Genomic DNA, 27560 nt, shown 5'->3' with positions numbered 1-27560 from the left:
ACTGAAAATGTAGTTCAGTGCTACCCAGGCCTGTGTTCGATTTCCTTTTTGTATTTATCTTATTCGTGTTCCTTGTTATCAACAGTAAGGCTACATATTGCAAAGTTACATATGAGAACAGGAGTAACATCTGTAGCATTATTTATAATGTAGTGGTGTATGACCTTTAGATGGAGGAGATAGAAAGTAGAGAAAAGGAAGAAGATGAATCTAATCCTAAGACTTGTCATCTGTTAGTGAAATATGGATTCCTGGATGGATTGGGAAATGGATATGCATATAATCTGTGAAAGCCAATTCTATCATTCATCCTGTACATGGGTTGGCTGGGGCAGCTGGCAAGGTGGTCTGATCATATAAACAGGGATTCCTGGTAACAAAGATATCTTTACTTTAAGAGCCTCTCCGCACTGTTAGGATTGTGATCCCATATTGGTGTCTGTTTGCATGTGTTTGGGTTAAGTAACTAAGGAAAGTTTCATATATCTTAGAATTCTGGCAGTTGGTTATTTATTTTAGCAACCAGTCTCCCAAAGGTTACCAGGATCAGTGTGGCTGCAAACTATTTGGAAATTATTGGAGTTCTAGTGGATTTCTATTTTGACAAGATGCAGATTTTGGCTTTATCCAGAGACGAAGCAAGCTATCTCCAATGAGGGTTTAAGTCATCCATGTCATAGAAATTATATAGCATCACTAGATCTTGAGATGGTTTTATACAGATTTGTCTGAATGTGGCTTATGTCTCATACTTTGCTTAGCATGGGTTCCATCATGGGATAGGATCAAACAATAAGGATAATATCCCCATTTCTTCGGGCGCAGCACCAGCAGTTTTATGTAGGTCAAATATGGCTTGATTTAGTTTGTAGGGGGAACAGTTCCATTCGTGTGTATCTATAGTGAAATATGAGCAGGTTGCCCGAGAGTTTTCCTAAGTTGAAAGGATCTCTGTCAGTATTTTTTTGTCTAATTATAATTGGCATTTTGCAGTCCATAGAGATTATTGGTGTTTCCTGGTTGGTTTGGAGTACAGTATGTCAACGATTGTGGTGCATAGGCCTGGTATCAGTTTCTTGTATGCTCCCCACCGCACAAGATAGTCATGTACAGCAGATGTGAGTAGCATAGTTTAGCTCCTCAGTTTCTTGGTTATATAACTTTTCAGCTGCAGGTATTTCCAGTATTGATTGTTTGCATGGCTGTAGTTTCATTTTTTATTTTTTCTGTACCAAACAGGTGTCAGACTTGTTTTTTGATCCCTAGATGCCTCAGTAGACGAGGGATCCATCTATCATTAGGTTGGCATGACCCCTTGACGCTCCAAGATGAAGAAATCCCTCCTGCTTTAACTATTTGTTGCGACTTCCATATTTGTACTGAATTCAGTAATACAATGTTGCAGAGATCTTTCAAGAGCTTTAGTAGTTAGTACAATACTTATGTGCCGCCTCCTTGTTCTGGCAAAATCTTTTGATGAGGATCCAGTCTGGAGTTTCCAGGCTGTTCTGGAAGTGGAATTGAGTTGCCAGAATTGGTGGGCTGCATAGTAAGTGTAGGAGGACGGCTTAGTATATGGTGCTCACTTATGTAAGTGTTGTGAGAAGTTGGCCTGGTATATGGTACTCATTAGTTCTAGTGATTACCTTGCACCAGTCCAAACAACCCTTATGGTGATGGTTTTAAGTCAACCTTATAGACCAGCTATCCTAGTGGTAGCGTGGACAGAACAGTCTTCGGCTAAAAGACTCTTGAGGGCGTGTAAAGCCAGCTGTTTTACGATATGTAACCCCTTGAATACCAAATGAAAGGACACCACACAGGATATATATAAAATATATATGTATTTATTCACTAACACACTCCTCTGAACTCTTTGAGGTCAGAGGCAAAAGCACATAACATGTTACACTTAGAAATACTTTAAATAGCACAATTTACAGTTAGGCCCTAGGGGCGCGTAAAACCATATACTAAGTAAGTGGTATAAGAACCACGACTTGTGAAAGGAGAAGGCCTAGGGAATCGCTGGGGCTACGCTATCTGACCCTTAGGTTAGGAGTAGGAGGCCTACAGGCGGCGCGTGCATTGTGACTACACTCACGCGAGAGTCAATAGAAAGTCAATGGGAACGTTAGAAGGTAAGTAACGAAGATTTAGGACACTTCCGGTCTAACTAGGAAGATACAACTAACAAAACTAGACACTAGGATAGTCAATCCCTACAGGAGCACCGAAGTACTCTCGTTACCTCACCCACGGGCTGTGGGTGCATAGGTGTCAAAGTGTGTCGGGTTTTCTCGTCGTTTCCTATGGAGCCTTGGAAGAGGATGCTGCAGGCGACCAGGAGGAAGATGTCCGGGTGGATCCAAGGGTGGATCTAGGATGAAGAAGACCTGAAAGCAGAGGGGACAGTGTTTAGGTCACTAGCCAGTGACCGGATGGAACCAGACGTCGTCGAGGAGCAATCAGGTGCTGCCGTGAAGCTTGTCGTTGCAGCCACGCGGACCAGGAGGCGTCGAGGACGACCAGGTGCTGGAGAGGAGCTGTCCCACAAAGGTTCTCGCAGATGTAGGAGTCGACTTCAAGATCGGAGCCAACAAGCCTAAGCAAAGACAACCCACGCAGGATAAACAAAGAGCTTATGGTGCAGACCAGGAGGGTCTGAGGTACTTCACCTCTTCGGGGAAGCAAGTGCCAGTTTGGAGCAACCAGACCAACGATGGATTTTCAAAGGAATCGTCGTCACAGGGCTACTAGCCAACTGGCCAGCAACCGGGACAACGCGTCGAGCAGAACACAAGCAGAAGTCCCCCACACAGATCTCGTGGAGTGTGGAGGGCTGGTTTTCGGTGCAGGTGGAGCTCGGTGTCAGGGTGCAGTCCCCAGTGCACAGCTTCGAGGATGCCTCAGGAGCTGCGCTGTTACCAAGTTGAAGACTTTCCAAGTTGCCTGGTTCCACGGATTCCGACGCCTTCCACGGAGCTCAGCTGTGCTGGGGTCTTGCAGTGGGGTCAGAGGAGTCCTGGAGTCGAGGTCTTGTCAAGCTCTGCGCTCGAGTTTCGGCGGGAACGGGGACAAAGCAAGCCGTCGAGTTGCTGGATGGTGCCTGGTTTCCCAGGGTGGTCACTCCTTGGCCACAAGGGAGATTCTTCAGTCTTCAAGTCGGTTGAATGTCGAAGGGTCCAGAGTTTTGTTTCAAGTGTCAGTTCAGGATCAAATCTAAAGTCTCCTGGGTCAGCTCCTATCTTTATACTACTAAAGGGGCTGGTTTACTCACTAGGTCCCTCCTATGGGTGGGACCAGGAAGGGGGGTGGTTACACCCCCTTTGCTTTGTGCAGTTTCGCGCCAGAGCTGGGGCTGGAGTGCCCCAGCAACCGGTTTGAACTGGGGTATGCATGGAGCACCTAGTGTGCCCCAGGCATGTCTCATTCTATTCAGCCCTCCCTGTCCCAATACACAAAATCCTGGCTGGGGTGGTGCTCGCACCTCTCCAGGCAGGAAACCTATTGTCCAGGCCTCCCTTGCTGGAAGGACTCCAAGCAGCAGGAGGTCAGACTTGTGTCTGTGGCAGCAGCATCCATTTTGTGATGCTGGGCTTGGGTTAACTTTAACCGGGATAGTCAGAACTAACATGTCTTCTCCCTCTAGAAGGGTGAATGCTACCCCCGTCGCCAGAATTGGCGAGGGGGTAGTAGTCCAAAGCGTATGACACCTTACACGACATGTTTAGATAAAGCCTAACCAAAGTTAGCATTCAACCGCGAGGATTATAATGCACTTGAGTATATGGTATGGCGATATCATCGAACAGCTATAAGGACATGGTTCCGTAAGCTGTAGACCGGCTCAGCTCATGCTAGAGCACCATCTCACACATAACCATGCACTCTGCCTCCAGGATTGTTAAGGCCTGCCATAGGAGTAACTTAAAGGTTACTGTGTGTCTATATATAATGGTGGGTATAGGAATACTATACCTAAGCAAGGGGTGATTACACACCCTTGCCCCAGCTGAGTGATCAGCCAGTTGTCAGTTTGAGTGGCCAGCCAGGGGTGGCATAATACATGCTGCAGCCCCTGGAAGGCCTTGGTTACACCTATGCCATGAGTACCTAAGGTACACCCCTACAGGGGCCGATAAGGGTAACCAATTCCCAATTATGTGTGTACCTAGAGTACATGGTTAGAATTTAGAGAGAGTGCATCTGGGCTGTGGGTCTGATTAGCAGGCCCACAGCCACATCTAAGTCGAAAACCAGTAAAGCAAAAACAAAAAGTGGGGGTGACCATAGGAAGCAGACCCTACTCTCCTACAAGTGTAGCACCCTGCACTAATCTAGACAACCCTTATAGTGATTTTAGTGGTCTTAGACAACCTTAGAAAGCTCTCTAAGTGGTAGCTGTGGAGAGCAGCCTTCATGATTAGACCAGGAGGAGTGTAAAGCAGCTTATTTTACCAGCACTTAATGTTATGGTATGAGTTAAGGGAAAAAGAATCACACAGTGTAGTTATAAAAAATGTGTTTATTATTAACACTCATTAATACAATATCTCCTACCCCCAGAGATATTCACAATACACACAATACGTTTTCAATAGAATAAGTGAGAAGCACACATACACAATGGTCCCCAGGGGGAGACCAAACGATATTCTAAAATAGTGGGATGCAAACCACGTCTTAAGTCAAGAGTGGACCCAGAAGATGTTAGAAGAGTCGGGGACCAAAGGAACCCCTCCAAGGTGAGTATCTAGGAACCCAACGGAGGTCGTGTGCAGAGAGGGAACACAACTGCGTACTCAATGGAAATCAATGGGTAAGTTGCGGTTGCAATTTTAAAGAAGGACCCTTCCCAGCAGACCCTGAAGAAACCCCATGGAAGACTGAAGGCTGGACAGCCACCCCACCCGTGGATATCACTGGAACCAGGATACCTACACCAGGGAATCATAGGTGGGAAGTGGCGTCGGAAACTGCAGTAGACCACAATGGAGGACTTCAGGAACATACCGCTGATGAAGGTGAGAAGAGTCCGGTGGAACCCAGAGGTGGATTCAAGGTGAGAGGTACGTGCAAGCAGAGGGGACAGTCGATGCCACTCGAGAGTGACCAGGAGGCACAGAAGACGAATGCCCTCGGACGTTGGGGATGCAGGAGACTTCATGGCGCCCTTGAAGTTGCAGCTGTCCAGAGCAGGTATCTCAGATGAAGACCAGGAGCCGTGCACAAGCTGTCGCTTGTCGAGAGCCAGGTGGTCACTGTTTGGCAGGGGCACCAACAAGCCTTGCAGCAGCAACCAACATAGTAGAAGAAAAAGGTGTAGTGTATGGGCCAGCATGGTCCAAGTGACTCACCACGAGCAGGTAAGTCAGAGCATGCCCGGGCAAGCAGGAGAGCCCACTGGACCCAAAGACGACCCTCAAGAGGACCCACAGGCCGAAGGCACAGGAGTCTCATGAGGACCTCGAGCAGCTCACCAAAGAATTAAGGTGCAGGTGAGGATCTTGGTTGCAGGAGATGCTTGAGGCTGGAGCTTCTTGGAGCCTGAAGATCTCTGGTGAAGTCAACAAGCCCTTGCAACAGCAAGTCGTCGCGGTGCACAGGGGTGCTGCTCCAGCGATACAGATGACTGATACTGGCCTCCAACTTGCTAGGAAGACAGTGCAGGCCTCGAGGGAGTTGTAGAGCCACCACTTGTGTTGCTGAACCTTTCGGAGTCCGTAGTAGCTCGGGAACAGCAGACCAGTCAGCTGGATTGCGGTGCCTGCAAATGAAGGGAAGTGACTACTTGACTTCAAGGAAGATTCCTTAAGGTGACTTGGATGTCCACAGGCCTTGCGAGGAACTGTATAGAGCACAGGCACAGACGTTGTAGCAGACTTGCAGGACAGCGAAGTTCAGCGATGTCTAGAGTTCCCTGATGGTCGAAGTTGAAATGGTATTGGATCTGAATCTTGTCCCACAACGAATCTAGAGGCCCACCCACAGTTAAGCCCTTAAGTACCATAAGGAAAGGGTTGGGACGATTCAGGGGGAGGATACTCCCATGTCCTTTGTCCAGTTTAGCGCCAGAGCGCGAGCCAAGGCCTCCCTGAACTGGAGTATCTCAGGGGTACTGGCAAGCGCACCCACTCTGTCCCAATACACTAAGTAAAGTCTGGGAGGTGGTCACACCTCTCTGTGACAGGAAACCTATTGTCCTGCTCGAACTCAACAGCAGGAGAGCAGAATCGTGTCTCTGGTCGGCAGCAGCCATAGTTTGCTGTCCAGGTCTAGAAGACTGGTACTAGGAGCACTGAGGGCCTCCCGGAGGAGCTTTACAGTGCATGGAAACTTACCTCTCACACCGTTAATGGTGTGTGGGTATGATTCCAACATGGTTGATACCAAACACAATGGTTTGTTTCAGCCAGTTTAGAGAGAGCCATTGCGTAGTGGCCACTCTAAGTATCAAAATGGATAATACACTTGCAACCAGGGAGAATGGACTCTGAAGGTTGTAGGGGTGTCCTGCTCATGCAGGGTCCCACTCACGCTTGGAACCGAGCACCCTGCCTCCAGGATTGAAAGTCCTACCTTAGTGATGACTTATAGGTTCTAAGTGCAGTGACCTCTGATATAAGGAAATGTATATCTGTCATAAGTGGTGCTAGTACCAGCTTACACGGGCTGCAATTGCAGGCCTGTAATCTCAATTTGAGGGGTCTCCCATAAGTGCCATAATACATGCTGCAGCCCATGGGAGACCCCTAGTGTACCTATACCCCTGGTACCTTTGTACCAGATACTAGGGACTTACAAGGGTACACCAGTAGCAAATCTGGAGTGTACCGAAGTACTCCCAATGTCCAATTTAGGGAAGAAGCACATAGACTGGGGTCCTTTTTAGCAGGATCCCTGTCAGACTAGTCAGAAAAACATAGCAACATCAGGCAAAAAGTGGGGATAAGCACGCAGAAGGATCCTGCCTTCCTACAGTAAGGTTTTAACTTGGAGTCGTACATCAGCAGAGACGGTGTCAGAATATAATTTGAGCATTGCCAGTCTGGGTTGCTCATCGTTTTGCATGTAGGTCTTGATCTGTTGGTCGATGGAGAGTAGTCTCATTCTGGGTTTAGGCAGTGGGAGCATGCCAAATGTATAATTATAAAAAGTAATGAATTTCACTTTTTATAGTTTGAACTCTTCCCCAGAGCGAAAGCTTGAGCGTTACCACTGTAATTCTTTTTGCAACTGGTTGGTCAATCTTGTAATGTTGTCTTGTACCATCCATCAAGTCTCTGCTGATCAGAATTTCCTAGTATTTTAATTTTGGTGGGACTCACTTGAAGGGGAAATCTGATATAGGAAGTGCATTGGTCGAGTTATTCACTGACATGGCTTCACTGAGCAGACTGTAAACCATTCAAAATGATGCCTCCTCATCCTTAACCTCCCGAGAAGAGCCCACATTACCCCTATCACCCCCCACCTCAGAGGGTTCCACTCGACTTCTCGCCCAAAAAAGGTGCCAGTCCAAACTACTGACCCATGCCTACAAGGCCTTGCACTACAAAGGACCAGCCTACCTCAACCACAAACTGAACTTCCATCAACTTGGCTGACAACTACGCTCCTCCTCCCTTGTCCACACGCCCCGCTTCCACCGAAGCGGCTGTCACACCTTCTCCTATCTGTCCACCAAGACCTGGGATGGCCTCCCACCCCACCTCTGAACTGTATCCACCCAACAGAAGTTCAGAGATTGCCTAAAACATGGATGTTAACTGAAAACTGCCGGCAGCAGATGAAACCCCCCCCCCCCATGCCTGGATACCCTTACGGGTGATAATCAGCAAATCATTGATTGATCTGTTTGCAGCCTAAAGATGGCTAAACATGGGGAGGTTTCACTGAATTTTCAATGACGTTTTAAAACGAAACCAATTGCATTGATTATGACCATAGAAAATCTTTAACAAACCTTTGAATTGGCATGTATCGGGTATATTGGCTTGGATGCGTGCGGGGCATTCCTACTTACGTGGGAGCTCAAGCGGTGGATTACCAACCCAGCATAATTCCAATACAAACATACATCTACTCCACTCCAAACAAAAAAAAAATAAGTAAAAAACAATATAATTTACAGCACCAATAGCTCTAACTTTCACAAATGCGAGACCGATTGCATTGCAAATGCTTCATATTTCCAGTTCTTGGTATTAACCACATTTTTCACTGCCACGTTCATACAGTGCTGAAGACATTTTGCACTCAGGACTTCATGTTAAATCTCAGCAAAATAACGAACAGTGTTACTTTGCAGCTGGCCTGTGTTTAAGATGATCAATCTGCAGAGGCAGCACAGTATCCACCAGTCATTGTATTACTAACTTTTGATCTGTTAATTGTAGTTTCAGCAGGATCTGAACACGTAATTGTTTTGCGCAGTGCCAAGCTCTGTGGCTTTGAGTCACAATTATTGTAAGTAACAAACATTTTTGTCTCTACCTTATTTCCACAGCCATCTTTTGGATATTACATAAGGTCTCCAGAGAAGCAGGATCCAATAGTTTTATTGCGATCTTCATGTGCATCATTAGGCTTTACAGACTGTGAAGATGTTATAAAATTCTGTGACGATACATTGACAGGTACATTAACAAGTATTGCTTTACTGTGTTTCCTAATCTGTTGCCACTATCTGCAAAACTTGTTGCTTATAATTGCCATTTAATTTTTTGGGCTATTTAGAAGAAATGGAAAAAAAAAAACCCAATTCCACATTCACTGTTGGAAAAGTAGATTCAGCTGTAGAAAAGGACACCCCAATTTCTTCAACACAAACTGGAAGCTCTCAGATTCATAAGGTATTCACTTTGCCTTGATGTTTAATATTTACATTTTATTTGCTGTTAAGATTATGGTTTAAAAATGACTTTGTGGATTAGCAAACAGTAAATTTGTACGGTATAATGTACAAACCTCTTTGTGCAGTAGATGAATTGCACCATCTTTTTTTTCTTCTTAAATTGTCAAAATATGTTGGAGGGCGTTTACAGGAAAATGTTACAACCACCATTTTGTGCATGTGACCTTAATCTACAATATGTTCAGCCTTTGACCGTGTAAGAGTAAGTTATTTTGAATGTATCCTTTCTCCTTTCTGTTAAGATACACATAATCAGAACAAAGCTTACTTGAGTGCCTACCTCTTACTATTAGGTCAAGTTTGTCCCAAAAAACACATTAAAAAACTCTGCAGATATGGCCTGAGGGATTCTGCTCGTTGCGAGAGGTGCAGCGCCCCAGATGCAGACTTCCTACACCTCGCTTGGCAGTGCCCTGGCGTCTGGGAGTTTTGGGGAAAAATATTTGCTGATATTAGCGAGCTGACGGAGGTGGTCATCACACCTGACCCCCTGGTGGCTCTACTAGGATACACCAAGAAGCTGCCAAGGGCGATCAGACGTCTGGTAGACATGGGCCTGCTCGTGGCCCGCCGGGTGTTGGCTTGTTTCTGGATGAGAGGCCCATTGCCCACACCTAAGCGCTGGGCGCGCGACATGCTCTATTGCTGCACTCAATCTGAAAATTATTGTGAGCTACAGCCCCCCACTAGCAGACCTAAGAACTTCTGGGGCCTGTACCAATTTACTCGGGGAACAGAGAGGGAACCGAAGGGGGCGCAGATTGATAGCGCGCGGCGTACTATGACGGATGTGACTCTGGCTGGGGCTCAAAATGTTGCCTTTGTATTGCTATTGCGGACTGTGCAAAATGTCCCTCAACAGAAGTATAATTTATAATTATGGTGAGGCGCCGCTTGCCCTGCTAAGGGTTGTTGGCTAAATGGCTGTGTATACACTAATTAGAAGGATGCAATAATACCGTGCACGCAGAGGAAGTCAGCAATGTCAGATGGGGGGGAGGGGGGATACTGAGCAGAACTGTTATTTTATCTTGATGTTCTCAATGTAAATGTAATAAAGAAATAAAAAATAAAAAAACACATTAAAAAGTGACTTTCCAGCCAACCTTCCCTGCTTAAGTAGTGTCTGCCTCCTAGTGTCCCTAAATAGACTTCATAGCCTTAATGCAGTGGTGAAATGAAAAGTTATAGTTTAGTATACTTTACGCTTTTTGTACTTGGAAAAATTGTCCTACACCTTTGAGAACTCTAGCAAGCACTCTGAAGTGACTCAATTTGCTGCGGGTTCAATAGTACAGTGAGATAAGTGTTTGGTTTAGCCTCACTTTTGTTCTTACCATTACCATTTGACTCCTAAAAAGACGGCTGAATTGCAAGTGCTACATTAGTAGGGTAAGTTTTCACAGCGTGTGACGTGCTGATGCTTCTGCAACCTCACCTCAGCTCAATGGGTCTAGCAGGCATTTCAACATGCTACTAATATCAAGTGTACATTAAAATGTTACTCTAGGGTCCTTGGTTAATCACCAGACATTCATTAAGACTGTATTGTTTGACAATGCATTAAACAGTGGTTTATGCATCTGAAAGAAACCAGGTTAGTGTTAGATTCCTTACCTTAGAATATCTCCAGGCGTCAGGCTGGATCCGGAAAGTTTTCATCAGCAGTACCCCTACGCGTCGGTAGGCGTCGTCTGTGGCTCCGCGTCAGTCGTCGGTGTTGTAATCGCCGGAATGATGTCGTCGGAGTACTTAGACGCCGCCCTTGCGCGCTGACGTCAGTTCTTCTTTTTTCCACGCCAGCAAGCACAGATCCGGGAAGAGCAGTACTCTAGTCATTTTTTGACAAACTTTTTTGATCTCTTTTGATCACTTTTCGAGTCGATTTCGACTCGTGGTGCCATTGGGGATGCCTGGTTTTAAACCTTGCGATGCCTGTCACCGCTTGATGTAGGTGACCGACCCCCACCATCGGTGCCTTTACTGCATTGGGGCTGGCCACGATGACAAGTCGTGCCCCGACTGCCTTGACCTCGAAGGCTAGATGGGAGCGGTCCCGTAAGCTGCTCGAGCTCCGGCAGTTTGTTCTGCACCGCTCGAGGTCCCGGTCAAGGAGGAAGTCGAGGGACCAGTCACGGAGTCGCAGTCATCGCCGCTCGTCTAGTCACTACCCCTCGTCGAGCTCAAAGTCCTCCGGTAAGTCGAGGCATTCGAAAAAAGTCAGAGGCGTCATCGTTCTTCTGACTCCCCCAGACGCTCACGCGACGCAGCCGGGGGTTCGGGCGACACCACCCGCGCGGCTCCACCGGAGCCGCAAGCGACGCATCCAGCTCCATACCCGCCTGCCCCTGTGCAAGTGATAAGTGCTTTCCTCGTGGCCATGAGGAATCACTTCCCTCCGTCGGAACCTGCCGAGGCGCCTTCAGACCCCGTGGGTCCGACTAGGAGCCCTAGAGGGCTGACCGCTCTGGCGCCGTCGGTTGCTTCGGCGCCGTCGTCGACTCCGGTCCCGACTCCGCAGGAACCCACAGGATCCAGGCCTGGAACCGGGCCGTCACCAGTCGACCTCCCAACTCCTCCACTTGTGCCGACCCCGAGGGTGTCGCCTCTGGTGCCGTCTCCGGACGACATCGTCCCCGGTTTCAGTCCGGGTGCGCCGCTCTGCGCCGTCTCCGCCGAGGGGTGAACAATTCACCTACGACCCGGCTCCATCATTTTTGCCTGGTTTCCAAGGCATGGATGACGAGGAGGACTGGGAGGGGTCTGAGGACCCTTTGGCACAGCAGTGCCAGCTAAGCCAGGACTGGACAGATGAGCTGGGGGAGGCCAGTGGTCTAGACACTTCGCCTGACACTGGATTCAGCTCTCCTTCCTCCATGGCTTCGGAGGAGGGGGCTACTTATAGCGTGGTGTTGAACAGGGCGGCCAAGGCCTTGGATCTTGAGCTCCCTGTCGCGGTCGTGAGGACTAAATTCCTCACTTAGGTGCTCAAACCGCAAGCAAGCTCCTCGGAACCTCTACTGCCGTTTAACTAAGCCCTCACCGACGTTCTGATGGGCACCTGGTCCAAGCCCTCTACAGGCCTCCCTATGGATCGGAGCGTGGCCAAACTCCACCGCCCGGCTCCGGGCGACCCTTGCTTTCTGTCAGTTCACCCCACCCCCGAGAGCCTGGTGATTCAGGCCCCTACGTCCCAGACCGCATTCCCGACTGCTATTCCGTATCGAGGATCCAAAAGGTATGATCAGTTTGGGAAGAAACTGTTCTCCTCTCTGAGTTTGGGGCTGCAGTCTGTCAACACTGCCTGCCTTTTGGGCCGTTACACACACTCTGTGGGATACTGTTGCGGAGGTGCTGCCACAGTGTCCGAAGGAGGCCCGGACACAGCTCGCCCAAGCCCTGGCGGAGTGGCGGGATGCAGCACGGTACTCTATTAGATGTGGACTTGACACTACGGACTTGCTGGGCAGAGCGATTTCCACGACGGTGGTGATTCGTCGCCACGCCTGGCTGCGGTCTGCCAACTTCTCGGGGGATGTCCAGGCCACGCTCATGGACATACCTTTCGATGGCCGTCGCCTCTTTGGCGACAAGGCGGATAGTGCGCTAGAGCGTTTTAAGGACTCCAGGGCTATGGCCAAGTGCTTGGGCCTGGGCTAGCGCCAGCAGACTTTCACTTTTTGCCCCTTTTGTGGCCAAGGAAGGAGCGCCCCCACACGTCCAGCGAGCCACAGGCTGCAGAACCAGTCTCAACGCGGACGTGGTTACCGCCGTGGCGGTGCCAGGGGACAACGGCAGGGTCAGTCCACATCCGGCCCGCAGCATCTGCCTCTAAGCCTTCCTAGTCCGGCATTTCAGGCCCATTGACGCCAGTGGGGGGCAGGGTTCGCCATCACCTTTGAAGGGGCTATTCCCTCGCCTTTGAGGCGACAACTCCAGCCATGCCACCGCAATACCACTGCATGTTGGGGGATCACTTGCAACTTCTGCAATAGGAAGTTACGGCCCTCTTGGCCAAGGGGGCAGTTGAGCGCATTCCTGGGCCAGAAGTAGGGTGTGGTTGTTATTCCCACTACTTTCTGGTTCCCAAGAAGGGCAAAGGAGGCCTACGCCCTATATTAGACCTCCGAAACGACAGTGGCTTCCTCCAGAAGGAGAAGTTCAAGATGCTAACATTGGCTCAGGTCTTAGCTGCCCCTAGATCCTGGAGACTGGATAGGGGCGTTGGACTTGCAGGACGCTTAATTCCAAATCCTTGTCCTGCCGGCCCACCGGCGCTACCTGCGGTTCACGGTAGGCCACAAGCACTTTTAGTTTACCGTGCTCCCCTTCGGCCTTACCAGCGCCCCTCGGTGTTCACTAAAGTGATGGTGGTGTTTGCAGCTCATCTACGCAGATCAGGGGTTCCAGTCTTCCCCTATCTCGACTGGTTGTTGAAGGCGGGCTCGCCCCAGACAGTCATCTCCCACCTCCAGACTAGGGCCGGCCTCCTGCACCTGCTGGGGTTCTCCATCAACGTGCCGAAGTCACACCTGTGCCCCTCTCAGAAGATCCTCTTCATCGGAGCGGTTCTGGACTCAGTGCAGTTTCGGGTTTATCCCCCCGAGCAGCGGGTTCGGGATATTCAGGCTCTGATTCTGATCTTTTAGCCTTTATCCCGAGTTTGTCTGGTTGACGCTGCAGCTCCTGGGGCTGATGGCTTCCTGCATCCTACTGGTCCATCACGCCCGGTGGCGAATGCGGGCTCTGCAGTGGGACCTGAAGTTTCAGTGGGCACAGCATCAGGGCAACCTGTCCGACCACGTCCTGATCTTGGAGGGCACTGCGAGTCAGTTGCAGTGGTGGTTCACGAACCGCGATTGGGTCAGCGGCAGATCCCTCTCCATACCCCAACCGGAGCACATAGTAGTGACGAATGTGTCTCTCCTGGGATTGGGGGGGGGGGGGGCACATGGGAGTGGTGGAGATCAGAGGCCTCTGGTCTCAGTCGGAGTCCCGGCTCCATATCAACCTTCTGGAGCTGGTGGCGATCCGACTTGCACTGAAGGCATTCCTTCACTCTGTTCGGGGAAGTGTAGTGCAGGTGTTCACGGACAACACCACCGCCATGTGGTACTGCAACAAACAGGGCGGGGTGGGGTCGTGGACCCTTTGTCAGGAGGCTCTGCGCCTCTGGACATGGCTGGAACACCAGGGCGTCACCCTGGTGGTTCAACACCTGGCAGGTTCCCTGAACGCCAGGGCGGACGATCTCAGCCGCCCGTGCATGATGGATCACAAATGGCATCTGAACTCGGACGTGGCGCAAAGTCTCTTTCAGCAGTGGGGAGAGCCTTCGTTAGATCTATTCGCCACCGAAGAGAACGCACAATGTCATCAGTTCTGCGTGTTGGAATTCCCAAGGCGGCACTCGCTCGGAGACGCTTTTCGTCGCGAGTGGAGCTGCTGTCTGTTGTACGCCTTTCCGCCTATACCACTTCTGCCCAAAGTGTTGAAGAAGATCAGGCGAGACCGGGCCCAAGTCATCCTTGTGGCTCCGGACTGGGCACAAAGATACTGGTATCCCGAGCTACTCTGCATGTCAGTCGATCCCCCGATTCGTCTGCCTTTTCAGGAGGAACTTCTGTTGCAGCAGCAGGGGACGGTCCTCCACCCGAACCTGTCCAGTCTCCACCTACATGCGTGGAGATTGAGCGGCGACAGTTGAGCCCATTTGACTTGCCTCCTGAAGTCTGTGATGTGATTCTGGCAGCCAGGCGTCCCTCCACAAAATTGGTATACGCCTGCAGGTGGAACATGTGTTGCATGGTGCACAGCAAAGGCTGTGGATCATCCACTCTCTGCCCCCCTTTCAGAGGTTCTCCTCTTCCTTCTTTCTCTTGCCCAGCAGGGCTCTGCTCTGGGCACTATCAAAGTCTACCTCTCTGCCATTTCAGCCTTCTTGAAGATTCCTGATCAGCCTTCTCTTTTCAAATCCCCTGTTCTAAATAGATTCTTGAAAGGCATCACACACATGTTTCCTTCTTTTCCCGTTGTGATGCCTTAGTGGGACTTGAACCTTGTACTGACTTATCTGATGTGCGCTCCCTTTGAGCCACTTCATAACTGTCCTCTTCGTCTTCTAACTGTTAAAACTGCATTCCTGGTTGCATTCACCTCTGCCAGGAGAGTGAGTGAGCTCCAGGCTCTATCTTCTGAACCTCCTTTCCTCTCTGTCCATCCCGACAAGGTTGCTCTGAGGACTTGTCCTTCTTTCCTGCCCAAGGTGGTTACAGCCTTTCATATTGGGCAGTCCATCACCTTGCCAACCTTCTTTCTGCCTCCTCATCCCTCGAAAGAGGAAGAGAGGCTCCACCGTCTGGACCCAAAATGTGCGCTCTCATTTTATCTAGACCGCACACGCCAGTTCCGGGTGGACGACCAGCTCTTTGTTGGTTACGTGGGCGCTAAGAAGGGACGGACGGTGCACAAGCGGACCATCTCTCGTGGGTCGTTTTGTGCATCAAGGTTTGCTACTCCTTGGCAAAAAAGGAGCCTCCTGTGGGGCTGGGCTCCCAATCTACTCGGGCCACGGCAGCTACTACTGCCCTGGGTCGGGGAGTTCCCTTGCAGGACATCTGTCAGGCAGCTATGTGGGCCTCGCTGCACACGTTTGCCAAGCACTACTGCTTGGACAGCCAAGTCCGGAGTGATGGCTTTTTTGGCCGTTCCGTTCTCCAGGACTATATGGTGTTATCTTGGTTCGCAGACCCACCACCGGGGTTGGTATTTATGGCGTATCTATTCTAAGGTAAGGAATCTAACACTAACCTGTTTCTTTCAGATGCACAAGTTACTTACCTTCGGAATATCTGTAAGAAACAGTAGTTGGTGTTAAATTCCTTATCGCCCCACCCACCCTCCCCGTTCTCCAAACCGATATCTAGGGTTAAGGACATCCCTTTCAGGGCCCTAGTTTCATGGCACCAGTGTCGGTTTCTATCATTGCTCTGCGTTCCTGGCGTGGAAAGCTATGTACAGAACTTACGTCAGCGCGCAAGGGCGGTGTCAAAGTACTCCGACGTCATTCTGGCGATGCCGACGACGAGCGCGGAGCCACAGACGACGCCTACCGACGCGCAGGGGTACTGCTGATGAAAACTTTCCGGATCCAGCCTGAGGAAATTCTAAGGTAAGGAATCTAACACGAACTACTGTTTCTTACAGATATATCGTTACCGACGGTAAGTAACTTGTGCTTTAGCACTCTTTCAGTTTTGCCCATTCTATAATGGTTTATGGGTGTATGGGGTTTGCATTGATCTTCTCCTTTGCAGGGAACCCAGTACTTTTCTTTTCCCATTGAGATCTTGATTTTCAAATAATAGACCAGATAAACCAGTGATTTTGAGGCTTTTAATCATACTTATGATGTTTTTAGAGAGCAACGTTTTATACAGTTATATAGTGAAATGCTGCGCTAATATCTAAATCCTGGTGAAATAAAAGCCTTACAGATTTACGCTGGTGAGCAATAGCCATGTATCTGTGAATTTGTGAGTCAGCACCGGGTTGGAAATGAGAAAGAGTTGAGTTTAGAGGATTTTGAAGAGAAGCTCATTTTGATAGTATTTTTTATAGGAGATCGCTTGGAATCCAGGGTATTATGGCAAAGCTTTATATATTATTCAGAGGGCTCTGATTAAAAATATAAATAGAGTAGCTGTCTCATAAGCTGTGCCAAGTGCTGATAATCATTCTGCATTAGGATCCTCACAGAAGTAATAAACCAAGAATATTCGTGTGCATTTGCAGGGATCCTGGAATACTTTTTCCCAAGATATTGAAATGTATTCTTGAGATGGAGATAACCACCTCTATTTCCATAGAATTATAGTTGCCTCCATTGTGAGACAATGGTAATAGTAGTAGAGCAAATTAATGATTCAGTGTTAATCCCTACAGGGGAAAAATAATGTACTTATACCTGTAAATGTTTTTCTGTTTTTTATGTCTTCATATTTTACGTTACACACTTAATGTTTCCAATGTGATAAAGCATCTTGAGGATCACTGACTTCCGAATAATTAAAACTCTTAGTTTAAATAAGCAATTTCTACTCCATGGAAACTCAGAATGCTTGACAAAACAGTTTTTCCTTTTGTTTAGATTTTAACGTGTGTTTTTTGTGCTAAGATTGACACTTGCCTTCTAGATTAGAAAGGCAGTGTTTACTGGTTAATTGTTGCCTGCCTGCCGCAACGAAAGGACCGTTATTGACGGATAGAGTTTTCCTGACAGTGCCTAGAAGAATCCATAGGATTATGGCTGAATTGTAGAGTAAAAATCGTTGTACAGGACAATTAGAATGTGTTAAAATACTGCTGATTTTCTGGCATCAAAATGTTACATTTCAACTCCTGTAACTGAATGACTTACAGCTGTAGCCTTGATTGCCAGAATATATGGTTCCTTTAGAAACTGACCTAGATCCCATATGCTGTCAAAGAATAATCTAGTGTTTTTTGGCAAACTTTTTTTCAAATGCTGTCATGAAGACGTAAAGTGTTTCTCATATAAGAAAATTGCATCTGTGACACATTCAAGAATAAAATTCTGCTAGTGAAATGTAATAACCTGTTCTTTAAATGTTTTAACTTATTGATATATTTGTTTCCCACCTTGTTGATAGCTTTTCCTGATCCTTAAACCTCTTTTTAAAAGTATTTTCTAGATTGTATTTTTGGATTTATCTTATTTGACATGGTCTCTCTTAATGTAGGAACAACAATCCAGGAAGTATGTGGACTCATCGAACCAATCTGATTCCCCTTTAAGTATCAGCACAATTGCTTCTGCTATTGCAAATGCGTCATCTAGTGCTGATCCATCACAGCTGGCTGCCATGATAATGGCTCTCTCAAATAAAAATAGACACAAACCAAGAGCTCCTAAACAAGACACTGGTATGGCATCAAAGGACACAGTTTGGTACAGCTCTTTAAATACCGGTTGTATTAGCCTTCTTGACGTTGAGAAATACATAAAAGAAGTTGATTTGAGTGATGCAGAAAGTATGCGCTCTGACATGTCCGTCGCCGATTTACCATGGGATATGCGTCTTGCTAAAGCACCTGCAAAGACTCCACATGAGGATTTACTGACGAGTACTATTAAAATGACGAAGGCAGGTTCATTGTCCCTTCTGGGTTTAAATGAAAGCCCTATTGAAAAAAAAGGTTCTTTGGTAAATGCAAATACATTGCCAAAAAATCGTGAGAAGCCAAACAAAAGTTCATTGTTGCGCGATTCAGATGGAAAGACAACCTGTGAATGTTCTTTTCCAAAGCCTAAAAGTAGTGCACAGAAGCATGATGTGGAAAATCACTCAACTGAGAAGTCAGTTGGAATTACAACATCGGTTCAGGGAAAACTTCTTGATAGTGATACCAAATATAATGTGGAAGAGCTTGAAATGGATGATAGAATGTCTCCATCCCACAATTCGAAGAGTGTGGGCTCATTGGTTAGTGGTCAGTCCAATGTAACTATTTCAACTACAGACATTAAAAGAGAGAATCATCAAACTGTTAACCGTAACATACAAAGTGCATCATTTGACCAACCTCATACTGCACCATTTAAGAACATGAAACCGACCAACAAATCTATTCTGTATAAATCAAATGAAGATCAAGTAACCGAGAGTGTTCATTCGGTAGCAGTAAGTAAGGCAGCTGCAGCTGGTACTTATAAAAATAAAGAGAAAAATGTGAATTTTGAACATGCGGTGTCATCCACTAAAAATGTTGGTAAGTTCTGCTCTTGCTTTTATTTTTATTGCTGAATGAAAATGTAATACACAGCAATGCGTGCTTAACAGTGTTGTATTCATGAATTCTAGATTTGAAATCCAAATTACCACACCCTGCTGGAAATCATTCAGAGGATGAACATTACAGTTTCAGACCCTCTACATCACCTCTGATTCACTCCTCTCCAAGTCAGGATTCTTTAACACCAATTCTATCGGGGTAAGTTTCAACCCCTCACATTTCTAATGGAGTCTAATGATGATTGCACTGACTTGATGATTAATGCTTAAGGAAATTGGAGATAATACTTAAGGAGAAGCTTACGGAAAATGGATTTGTCCAGCTAAATAACCAAATTGAGCATTATAAATTTCGTAGTTACACACATTATAGAAAGAGGTGAATTTACTTTTTGTGTATGCTTTACCAATCAATTATATTCTTTAAAGCTTTCTTTGTTTTAAATTTTTATAGGAATTACTTAACCGTAGGGGCCTGAAATGCAGAAAACAATTAACCTAATCTTTTTTGCTTCTGGCAGCCATTTGACTTTTGGTATTATTGACGTCAGCCATAAATCTGGCAAACACGTTCTACTTTTGCAGGACAGTGACAATGTATTAAAATAATTGAGTCTACTACAGCTATTCTGATTGCAAGCAAGCACCCTCTCATTGTGCTTGAATATGCGGAGGAATAGTGTACATTAGCTGTGACCTTTTGTATGATTGCACATGGATAGTGAAGTAAGATAAGGCAGCCTATTTTCACAAGTCTTTTGCTTTGCCCACAGTGTAGACAGGATAGGTTGGATGACACCCTAGAAAATAAAGTTGTATTGACCCTTTACTCAAAGCTCTTTTCCACTTTGAGGGTGTCTTGGCCCTAGACCGCTATGTAGTTTCATTCGCAATTTAAAAGTGGATGTAAATATTGCATAGATACCTATCCAGAGGCAACACTTAACAGAGTTTAGATTGTTTTTTTCCTTTTAAAAATTACAAAACTGAAACTGCCTTTCACACAAACTATAATCCTTTTAAAAGGAGAACACATCAGCATGAATTGTGAATTGGTGCCAGAAAGGCAACTGCTTTTAGAAGCTGAAAATATAACTTAACAGCTTTAAAACAGGCAGCACCGACCGTTTTGAATTATCCCGCTGTTGCCATTTTACTAGATTTCCTTTTCAGATTTCTTTATAGAGGAGCCTAGAGCACAGGTCTCAGCCTTTCAATCTATTTTCTGACTGAATATTTCCTATTATGTTTTTATCTTGTTTACTAGGTGTGTTTTGGGTATAGTTACATTTCCCAATAGTTCACAACTAGAAATAAAATCTTTTACACGTTTTGGACATCTGAGTGAAGATGTGTCCTCCCTGCAACAGAATGAAATTAATAAAGGGCATACCCAGAAAGTGTGGACTGTTTCCATGACACGACTTTGAAGAAAAATACTTTTTGTGTGTGAAAGACAACTGATCTACCCAAGTGCGAGGTAGCGGGACACTAGAGCTTCTATCCATGAATTATATTTAAAAAATACTTGGAGGTAAATCCTCCAGCTCAAACTAAGATTCCTCCAAAAAAAGGCTTCTTAAGCGATCTAGAAAAGTCTTTAGGTATTAGGGATCAACATTACTATTTCATAGGCGTTTGTGTTATAGCATGATGGTCCTCCATTAACTTTCAATGTAATCCAAATGCTCTTGACTTTTATTAAAACCTATCTCAACACTGTGACTCACTTTGAAGAAAAGAATATAGCGAATTAAACCATTGTCTTACTCCTTAAGCTCAATTTATTTAGCAGACGATTATCCTCTATGTTTGGAAAAGCTAAAGGTGCTGGAAAAAACACCTTTTTCTTGGCTGCCTCTGCAGAAGCAGCTATCCCCCCCCCTCCCCCCAAAAGTCAATTCAAGCTTCTAAACGACAATTCACATCTCTAATTTGCTCAGTTTCTAATCGCTTATTGAGTACTTCCTCTTTCCAGATATTTCAAGTGCCCCTTTTAAAAGGACTTCTCCTCGAAAGATATCTTGTATCCAACGATTTTTCAACTCTCCAAGAAGGTTGCATACTGCTTGATTAACACCCAATAGGTTTCATACCTCTGGAACTTCAGATGGATGGGCCATTCGAGTCTCTTACAGAAACATACTCTGACCTCTTTCTGAGTGTTGCTTTGTAGCGGAGACCATTTTGGAATCTTTAAGTACATTCTCATACAGTAGAAATACCTAAAGCATCTATTGCCACGCCTGAAATAAGACAGCCATAATTTTTAATACTTAGTAACATTGCGCTTCATTAAAACCTCTCCTTCGGCAGGTTAAAGGATTCGTAGAAATGGGCAATAATGCTTCTTAATCCTGCTGCTATAACTGCCCTCACCTCACAGGCAAAAAGTGTAAAGTACCTGATGAAGACATGAGCTTTTTTGGCATGGACTTGCATTGTGGTAACTGGAGTGAAAAGGAGCCATGTCTGCTCAACTAAATGCTTCTCCTGACCAGAAGAACTTGCATTGTGATGCATTGGGCACAAAAATGTTTTGAACATCAGCTGTCTCCATTACAAGGACAGCTGTTCTTACCAGATATGATATATCGTTTTTAGGATTATCCTGAGTACACCCAAATAGCACATAAATTAGTTTTCTGAATTTGGTAGTCAGATAACTAAGGGGTTTGCACAACATTGACGAGTGATAGAGTCCGCCCCATTGCTATAGAGAGCTCCTTGTTTGGGGACTCCCTGTCTTATATCCCCTAAACTAGGTCTAAGTAGCAAAGTAACCCTTTACCTACATTTGTCCTACGGTTCTAGCACTGACCTTTTACCTAAATTACGTGCTGAATAAATGTCGACTGGTTTCCTTGAAACTAGCCTCATTTATTATGCATGAGGATTCTTAGTAAAATCCCCTGCCCATGACGTACATATCTCTGTACCAAAGTCATCGTTATCTTTCATCCTAGGGTGACCAGATTACTTTGCATAATAGCAATTATTGATTTAGGCTCATCGACAGAAGTGTACTCACAACATATCGATTGTGGTAGAACCCCTGAGGCTACCTTTTCTGTTTAAATAACTGCACCTCCACTAGTGGTGAGAGGAGACACTTTCATGCTGACACACACTGAGGTTCCGGCCTGTAAAAGCTTCAACGCGCAGCGGTCTGACATCCCATGCTGGGTGTCAAACTCAAGACCAATACAGGGTCCATCGTTCTCTTCCATCGGGTAATGAGGTTGGCTCTTTCCTAGGGGACTCTTGGCTTTACACCCACATACATGGTAGGTACACTTGGGTACAGTCTGCATAGTAGAGGTATTTTTGATTGTCGTGTTTATATGCCTGCATACATTGTTTCAGCACCATGGTAGAATTCTACCTTCTATTTACTTTGATACCTGTAATATTTTATGTTCTCTTCTGTCTATTGATTGTTGCAACACATGTTTTATATTAGAAGAACACTGGTTCAATAAATGCTTATTGAAAACGTCCCCAATATTTGTTCTGTGCATCTCTCTGATACTAAGTGAGCACGAGTGACTGAGAAAAAAGCACTGTACTGTTTCCACGATCCCTGAAGGGTTAAGGATTGCCGTGTTTGATGGTTACCAAAAACAATTAGCTCCTTGGTAAGGTTAGTGGTATTATGGTAGCACTTTAGCTAGCTGGTCTATAGGCAGACATATCCTGCGGGGTTGTCCGGAATCAGTCTTGACACCAATCCCTTAGTTCTCTTCCAGGGGATACTCATTAATAGTCATAAGCACTGAATTATCTCCGCCCATGAGCGGGAACCCGGAACACATAACAATATACATATATATGTGTAAATATATCAAAAAGTACATTGTACTAAAATAATTATACACATATACATGTATAACAACCATAATATGCAGCCTAACATATACACATAGGCTAATAAAGCCAACCTTACACACGTTCTGAAGCATGAAAATATGCTAAATACAAATGTTATAAACAGGCATGAGCCCAAAATGCATTTCATAACCATGAAAAACTTTTATTTTCATCAAAGAACCTGTTGTAAACAGTTATTAGCCTAAAAGGCTGCATATGAAAAATTGTCTGTGTACAGAAAATCAGACTGGCACCCTGCCTTTAAGGCCCCAGAGAATCTGCACACTTTGCCTTTAAGGCCTCTAGGAGAACTCTGTTCCCATCATGCACCACAGGTGACAGTTAGGTTAGTACTTTTTTCCGGCTTGTTCTGTGAGGAACCTGGAACTTGAGCTCTGCTCATTTGTAGTATTTTCTGTCAGAAGTTGGTTTTTTCTTACCTTTTTTTGACAAAAGAATATTTTGGTGGTGTTTTCTATCTTGTTCTGACTAACTGTTGGTATTTTTTAGTCAGAATGCCACCTTTATTTTACAAATGTCCTTCCTGTGGGAAGAAGATGTCAAAAACGGATCCACACTCTGTTTGTGTGTTGTGTCTTCCAGCTTCTCATAAGGTGGAGGATTGTTATCACTGCTTCAACCTTTCTAGTAGAACTTTAAGAGAAAGGGAGAAAATGAGGTTGCTGGGCCTCCTGGAGAGAGAAAACCGTGGTGAGAAGAGTTCCAAGGGCTTATTCTCCTCTTCCAAGCCATCTTCTCATCCTAAACGTCAAAGATCAGTGTCTCCAGAAGGTAGATCTAAGAAAAATCGACTCCAGGGAGCGTCGCCGTCAAAAAAGACATTGTCGACGTCGAAGAGGGCTCCGTCGACATCGAGGACATCGCCGGTGAGGCAAGGTTCAGCGTCGAGGCGGTCGCCGTCGAAATCTCTTTCGACGTCGAGACATCTGGTGTCGATTGCTGTAAGGACGACGTCGGGGGTGCCATGTTCGACGTCGAAGGCTCGTGAGAAGTCGACGTCGAGAGAAGAGGCGTCCGACGACGAAGGTGTCGACGTCGAAGGAGGGTGTGTCGACGTCAAAGGAGGGTGTGTCGACGTCGAAGGATGGTGTCGACGTCGAAGGATGGTGTCGACGTCGAAGGATGGTGTCGACGTCGAAGGATGGTGTGTCGACGTCGAGGAAAGTGTCGACATCGAAGGAGAGACCGGGGTCGAGAGAGAGACTTACGACGTCTTTGAAGAAGAGGTCGACGTCGAGAGAAAGGACGACGTCGAAGGAGTCGACGTCGAGACCTAAAAAGAGAAGGTCAAGGTCTCCATCGCGACATAGGTCGATGTCGAAGTCTGCTTCGGGCTCGAAGCATGGAGTGTCTAGGTCTCCCCCACCCGAACATGGGTCGGCGTCGAGACTATCCAGACCGGCCTCTCGGACCTCAATTAGGTCTTTGTCGAGGTCAGACATCAGTCCAGAACATTTGTCTTCTCCGCGTGACCAGCAAGACGACAGGTCTGCGGTGGGACAAGAGGTAGTGCACCAGGACTCGTCTGTGGTGGCTCATTCGGGCTCAACCTCAGGACAGGTGTCGGATGATAGACAATTGGTGCCCAGACAACGGACTCCATCTGGCTCATTGTTTTCTGAGCACAGTGTAGTTTCCAGAGCCTCCAAGTCTTCCACTGGACTGAATATTGTGCAGGTGTCACCTGAGGCTTCACCTGAGCGTGTAGGACGGCCTAGTAACTTGTCTCCGAGGTGGCTGGAAAGCCTGAGACATTGGAAAATGCGTCCAGATGCAGGACTGATGGGGATGAGGGCTCCGGTCCCTCAGACGGAGCTGCATAGAAGATCACGCTCTAGGTCCTTAGTGAGAGAGAAATCACGCTCACGGGAACGAATGAGGCAGCGATCGGCAACTCCTCCGAGGCGGAGTAGGTCTCCTTCCTCATCTTCTACGTCTTCGAAGTCTTCTTTAAGATCTTCCTATAGAGACTATTCTCCCACAATCTCATCTACTCCCCCTTCCAGAGTGTCTCCAGTGGATGATTTGGGCACATTTAATGATGTGTTGTGTCGTGGGGCGAATAAGTTCAAGATCAAGATGGCAGTTCCTCAAATAGCAACGTCAGTCATCTTTGAAACCCTACATCACAAGACGACTGGTAGACCTCTTCTGCCGTTAGTGCCCGGATTAATAGAACCAGCAATGAGAACTTTCTTAACTCCGGCCACGGTGGGTTCTGGTCCTTCTAGGATTGCTAAGAAGTACAGGGCTCCAGCAGAGGATCCTTTATTTTTGCGTTCTGACCCTCCTCCAGATTCACTTATTGTGGCGGCAGTCAGAAAAGCACATTCTGCGGCATCTACCTCTTCTGCTCCACCTGAAAAGGATAGTAAGAGTATGGATTCCTTGGGGAGAAGAATGTGCAACACCTCAGGTTCGGTCATGAGAGTGGCCAGTGCGTCAGCCTTATTGGGTCGCTATGATCGTCTGCTCTGGGACTCAGTGACTCGTTTTGCAGATAAACTCCCTAAGGAGGATCAGAAAGACTTCCTGGAAATAGTGGAAGAAGGAGGATTGGTGGCTAACCAGAGTATTAGTGCGGCTGCTGATGCGGCGGATCTGTCAGCTCATGGTTATGCACATGGTGTTTGTGCTAGACGTACGGCTTGGCTTCGCCTTACGGGACTTAAGCCAGAGGCGCAGAGAAAGATGGTGAATTTACCTTTCAATGGTTCGACTCTATTTGGCTCTCACGCTGACGACGAAATGTCTAAAATGAAAGTGGAGTTGGACACCCTGAAAGCTGTCGGTCTTGAAAAGAAAAAGGAATTTCGACGTCGGGGTAATTTTCGTCCCTTTGACAAAAGATCTTTTCAGCAGAGGGGCCAACAGTCGAATTGGTCCTCGCAAAATCAAGGCCAGAATCAGCAGAGGTCGCAATTTCAATAGCGACGACCTGGGCGAGGCAGAGGCAATGGAAACAGGCAGCAATCCTCTGCTACCAAGCAGCCTCAAAAGCAATGAACGGATGCTTCCTCCACAACCGTGTGCCACTCCGGTTGGAGGAAGTATTGTGTGGTATCTGGACGAGTGGAAGCAAATCACAAAGGACAGATGGGTGCTGAGTATTATTCAGAGCGGATACCTTTTGAGATTCAAGAAGCCCCCCTCCTTTCATTCGCCCCTTAAGGATGGTTCAATGGAATATAAGGCACTTGCAACAGGAAGCGAACGTCCTTCTGAAGAAGAACGCCATAGAACAAGTACCATCTCAACAGAGAGGTCAAGGCCTGTACTCTCGATTTTTTCTCGTACAGAAAAAAGGTCCAGCTACGGAGTTCAGACCCATTCTGGATCTGAGAGTATTGAACAAATTCATTCGGAAGGAGAAATTTTGAATGCTGGCTCTTCATCAGATTTTCCCTCAATTACACCAAGGGGATTGGATGTGCTCCATCGATCTGAAAGATGCGTACTTTCATATTCCGGTATCCAGAAAGCATCGCAAGTTCCTCAGGTTCCAAGTAGGGGTTCATCATTACCAGTACTCAGTACTCCCTTTTGGCCTGAGATCAGCTCCCAGAACATTTTCAAAATGTATGGCGGTAGTGGCAGCTTGAGACGGATTTTCATATATCCGTACTTAGACGACTGGCTTCTGAAGAGTTCATCCCCATCGCTACTAGAAGAACATCTATCGATATGCCTCCACCTCATGTGCAAGTTGGGTCTGCAAGTCAACTACAAGAAGTCCATAATGAATCCCACCCAGAAAATCCACTACCTGGGTGCGCAGCTGGACACAGAAAGCGAAAACGTGTGTCCTTCGGAGGAGAGATGGTCGTCTATCAAGGCGAAGTGCGTGCTTCTCCTCCAATATGCTCGTCCGACAGTTCGGCAAGTATCCTCTCTCCTGGGGTCCATGGCATCATGCATTTTCATCGTGCCAAACGCATGTTTGCAGATGCGTCCTCTGCAGCAGTGTCTGGAAGATCAGTGGAAACAGAGTACGGGACGCTGGGAGGAACGAATTCATCTCCAACAGTCGGCAAGAGATTCCATTCGGTGGTGGATGAAGAAGGCACACTTGATGAAGGGGGTTCCTTTTCATCAGGACCCACCAACGCAGACTCTCATCACAGATGCCTCTCTCCTTGGTTGGGGGGCACATATGGGCCCTCTTCAGGTACAAGGGCTATGGTCAGACTTCGAGAAAGGATATCACATCAATCTACTCGAACTCAGAGCGGTCCATCTTGCTCTCAAGTCTCTGGCTCCATCTCTACAGACTCGGTCCCTTCTGGTACAAACAGACAATACCACAACAATGTATTATCTAAACAAGCAGGGGGGTTCCAGGACTCTGTCCATAGAAGCCCAGACCATCTGGCATTGGTTACTTGCAAGGGACCTGTCCATAACAGCAGTTCACCTACCAGGAAGTCTCAACTCAGAGGCGGACGGCCTCAGCCGAGACTTCGTCGAAGCGCACGACTGGGTTCTCAACGAAGACGTCGCGCACAGCATTTTCCAGGCTTGGGGAACACCAGACATCGATCTGTTCGCAGACGCGGCAAACACAAAATGCCCCGTCTTCGCGTCCAGGTTTTCACAGAAAGGGTCTCAAGGGAATGCCCTTTTGATAGACTGGTGTCAAAATTTGCTGTACGCCTTTCCACCGACAACGTTGATACCAGCAGTGATCAACCGGATGTACAAGACCAACTCCAGAATGATACTGATTTGCCCGGAGTGGCCACGCCAGTGGTGGTTCCCAGATCTCCTCCAGTTGTCCATCAGGCCACACAGGAGATTGCCTTGTCGCCCGGATCTTCTGTCCAAGCAGCAGGGGCGAGTGTTTCACCCGAATCTGCCCTCCCTGCGCTTGGCAGCATGGCTCCTGAAGTCATCCAGTACGGACATTTACAGCTGAATCCGGAGTGTATGAACAT

At 46.8% G+C, this 27560-nt stretch overlaps 1 protein-coding gene across 2 annotated transcripts in view; it reads left to right on the top strand.

Annotated features, from left to right (window-relative positions):
• The window catches only part of CEP192 (centrosomal protein 192), a 2224848-nt gene that overhangs the window by 447800 nt on the left and 1749488 nt on the right, over positions 1-27560 (top strand). For both annotated transcript variants that reach the window (XM_078687485.1, XM_078687486.1), the window contains exons 15-18: positions 8513-8642; positions 8743-8858; positions 17683-18712; positions 18805-18934. In XM_078687485.1, the coding sequence (XP_078543611.1) occupies positions 8513-8642; positions 8743-8858; positions 17683-18712; positions 18805-18934 (1406 nt within the window). The remainder of the gene's footprint in view (positions 1-8512; positions 8643-8742; positions 8859-17682; positions 18713-18804; positions 18935-27560) is intronic.

The sequence above is a fragment of the Lissotriton helveticus genome, chromosome 4_1 (assembly GCF_964261635.1).
Source record: "Lissotriton helveticus chromosome 4_1, aLisHel1.1, whole genome shotgun sequence".
NCBI classification, from domain to species: Eukaryota; Metazoa; Chordata; class Amphibia; order Caudata; family Salamandridae; genus Lissotriton; species Lissotriton helveticus.
The sequence above is the reverse complement of the archived record's forward strand: the minus strand, read 5'-3'. Positions and strand labels throughout refer to the sequence as shown.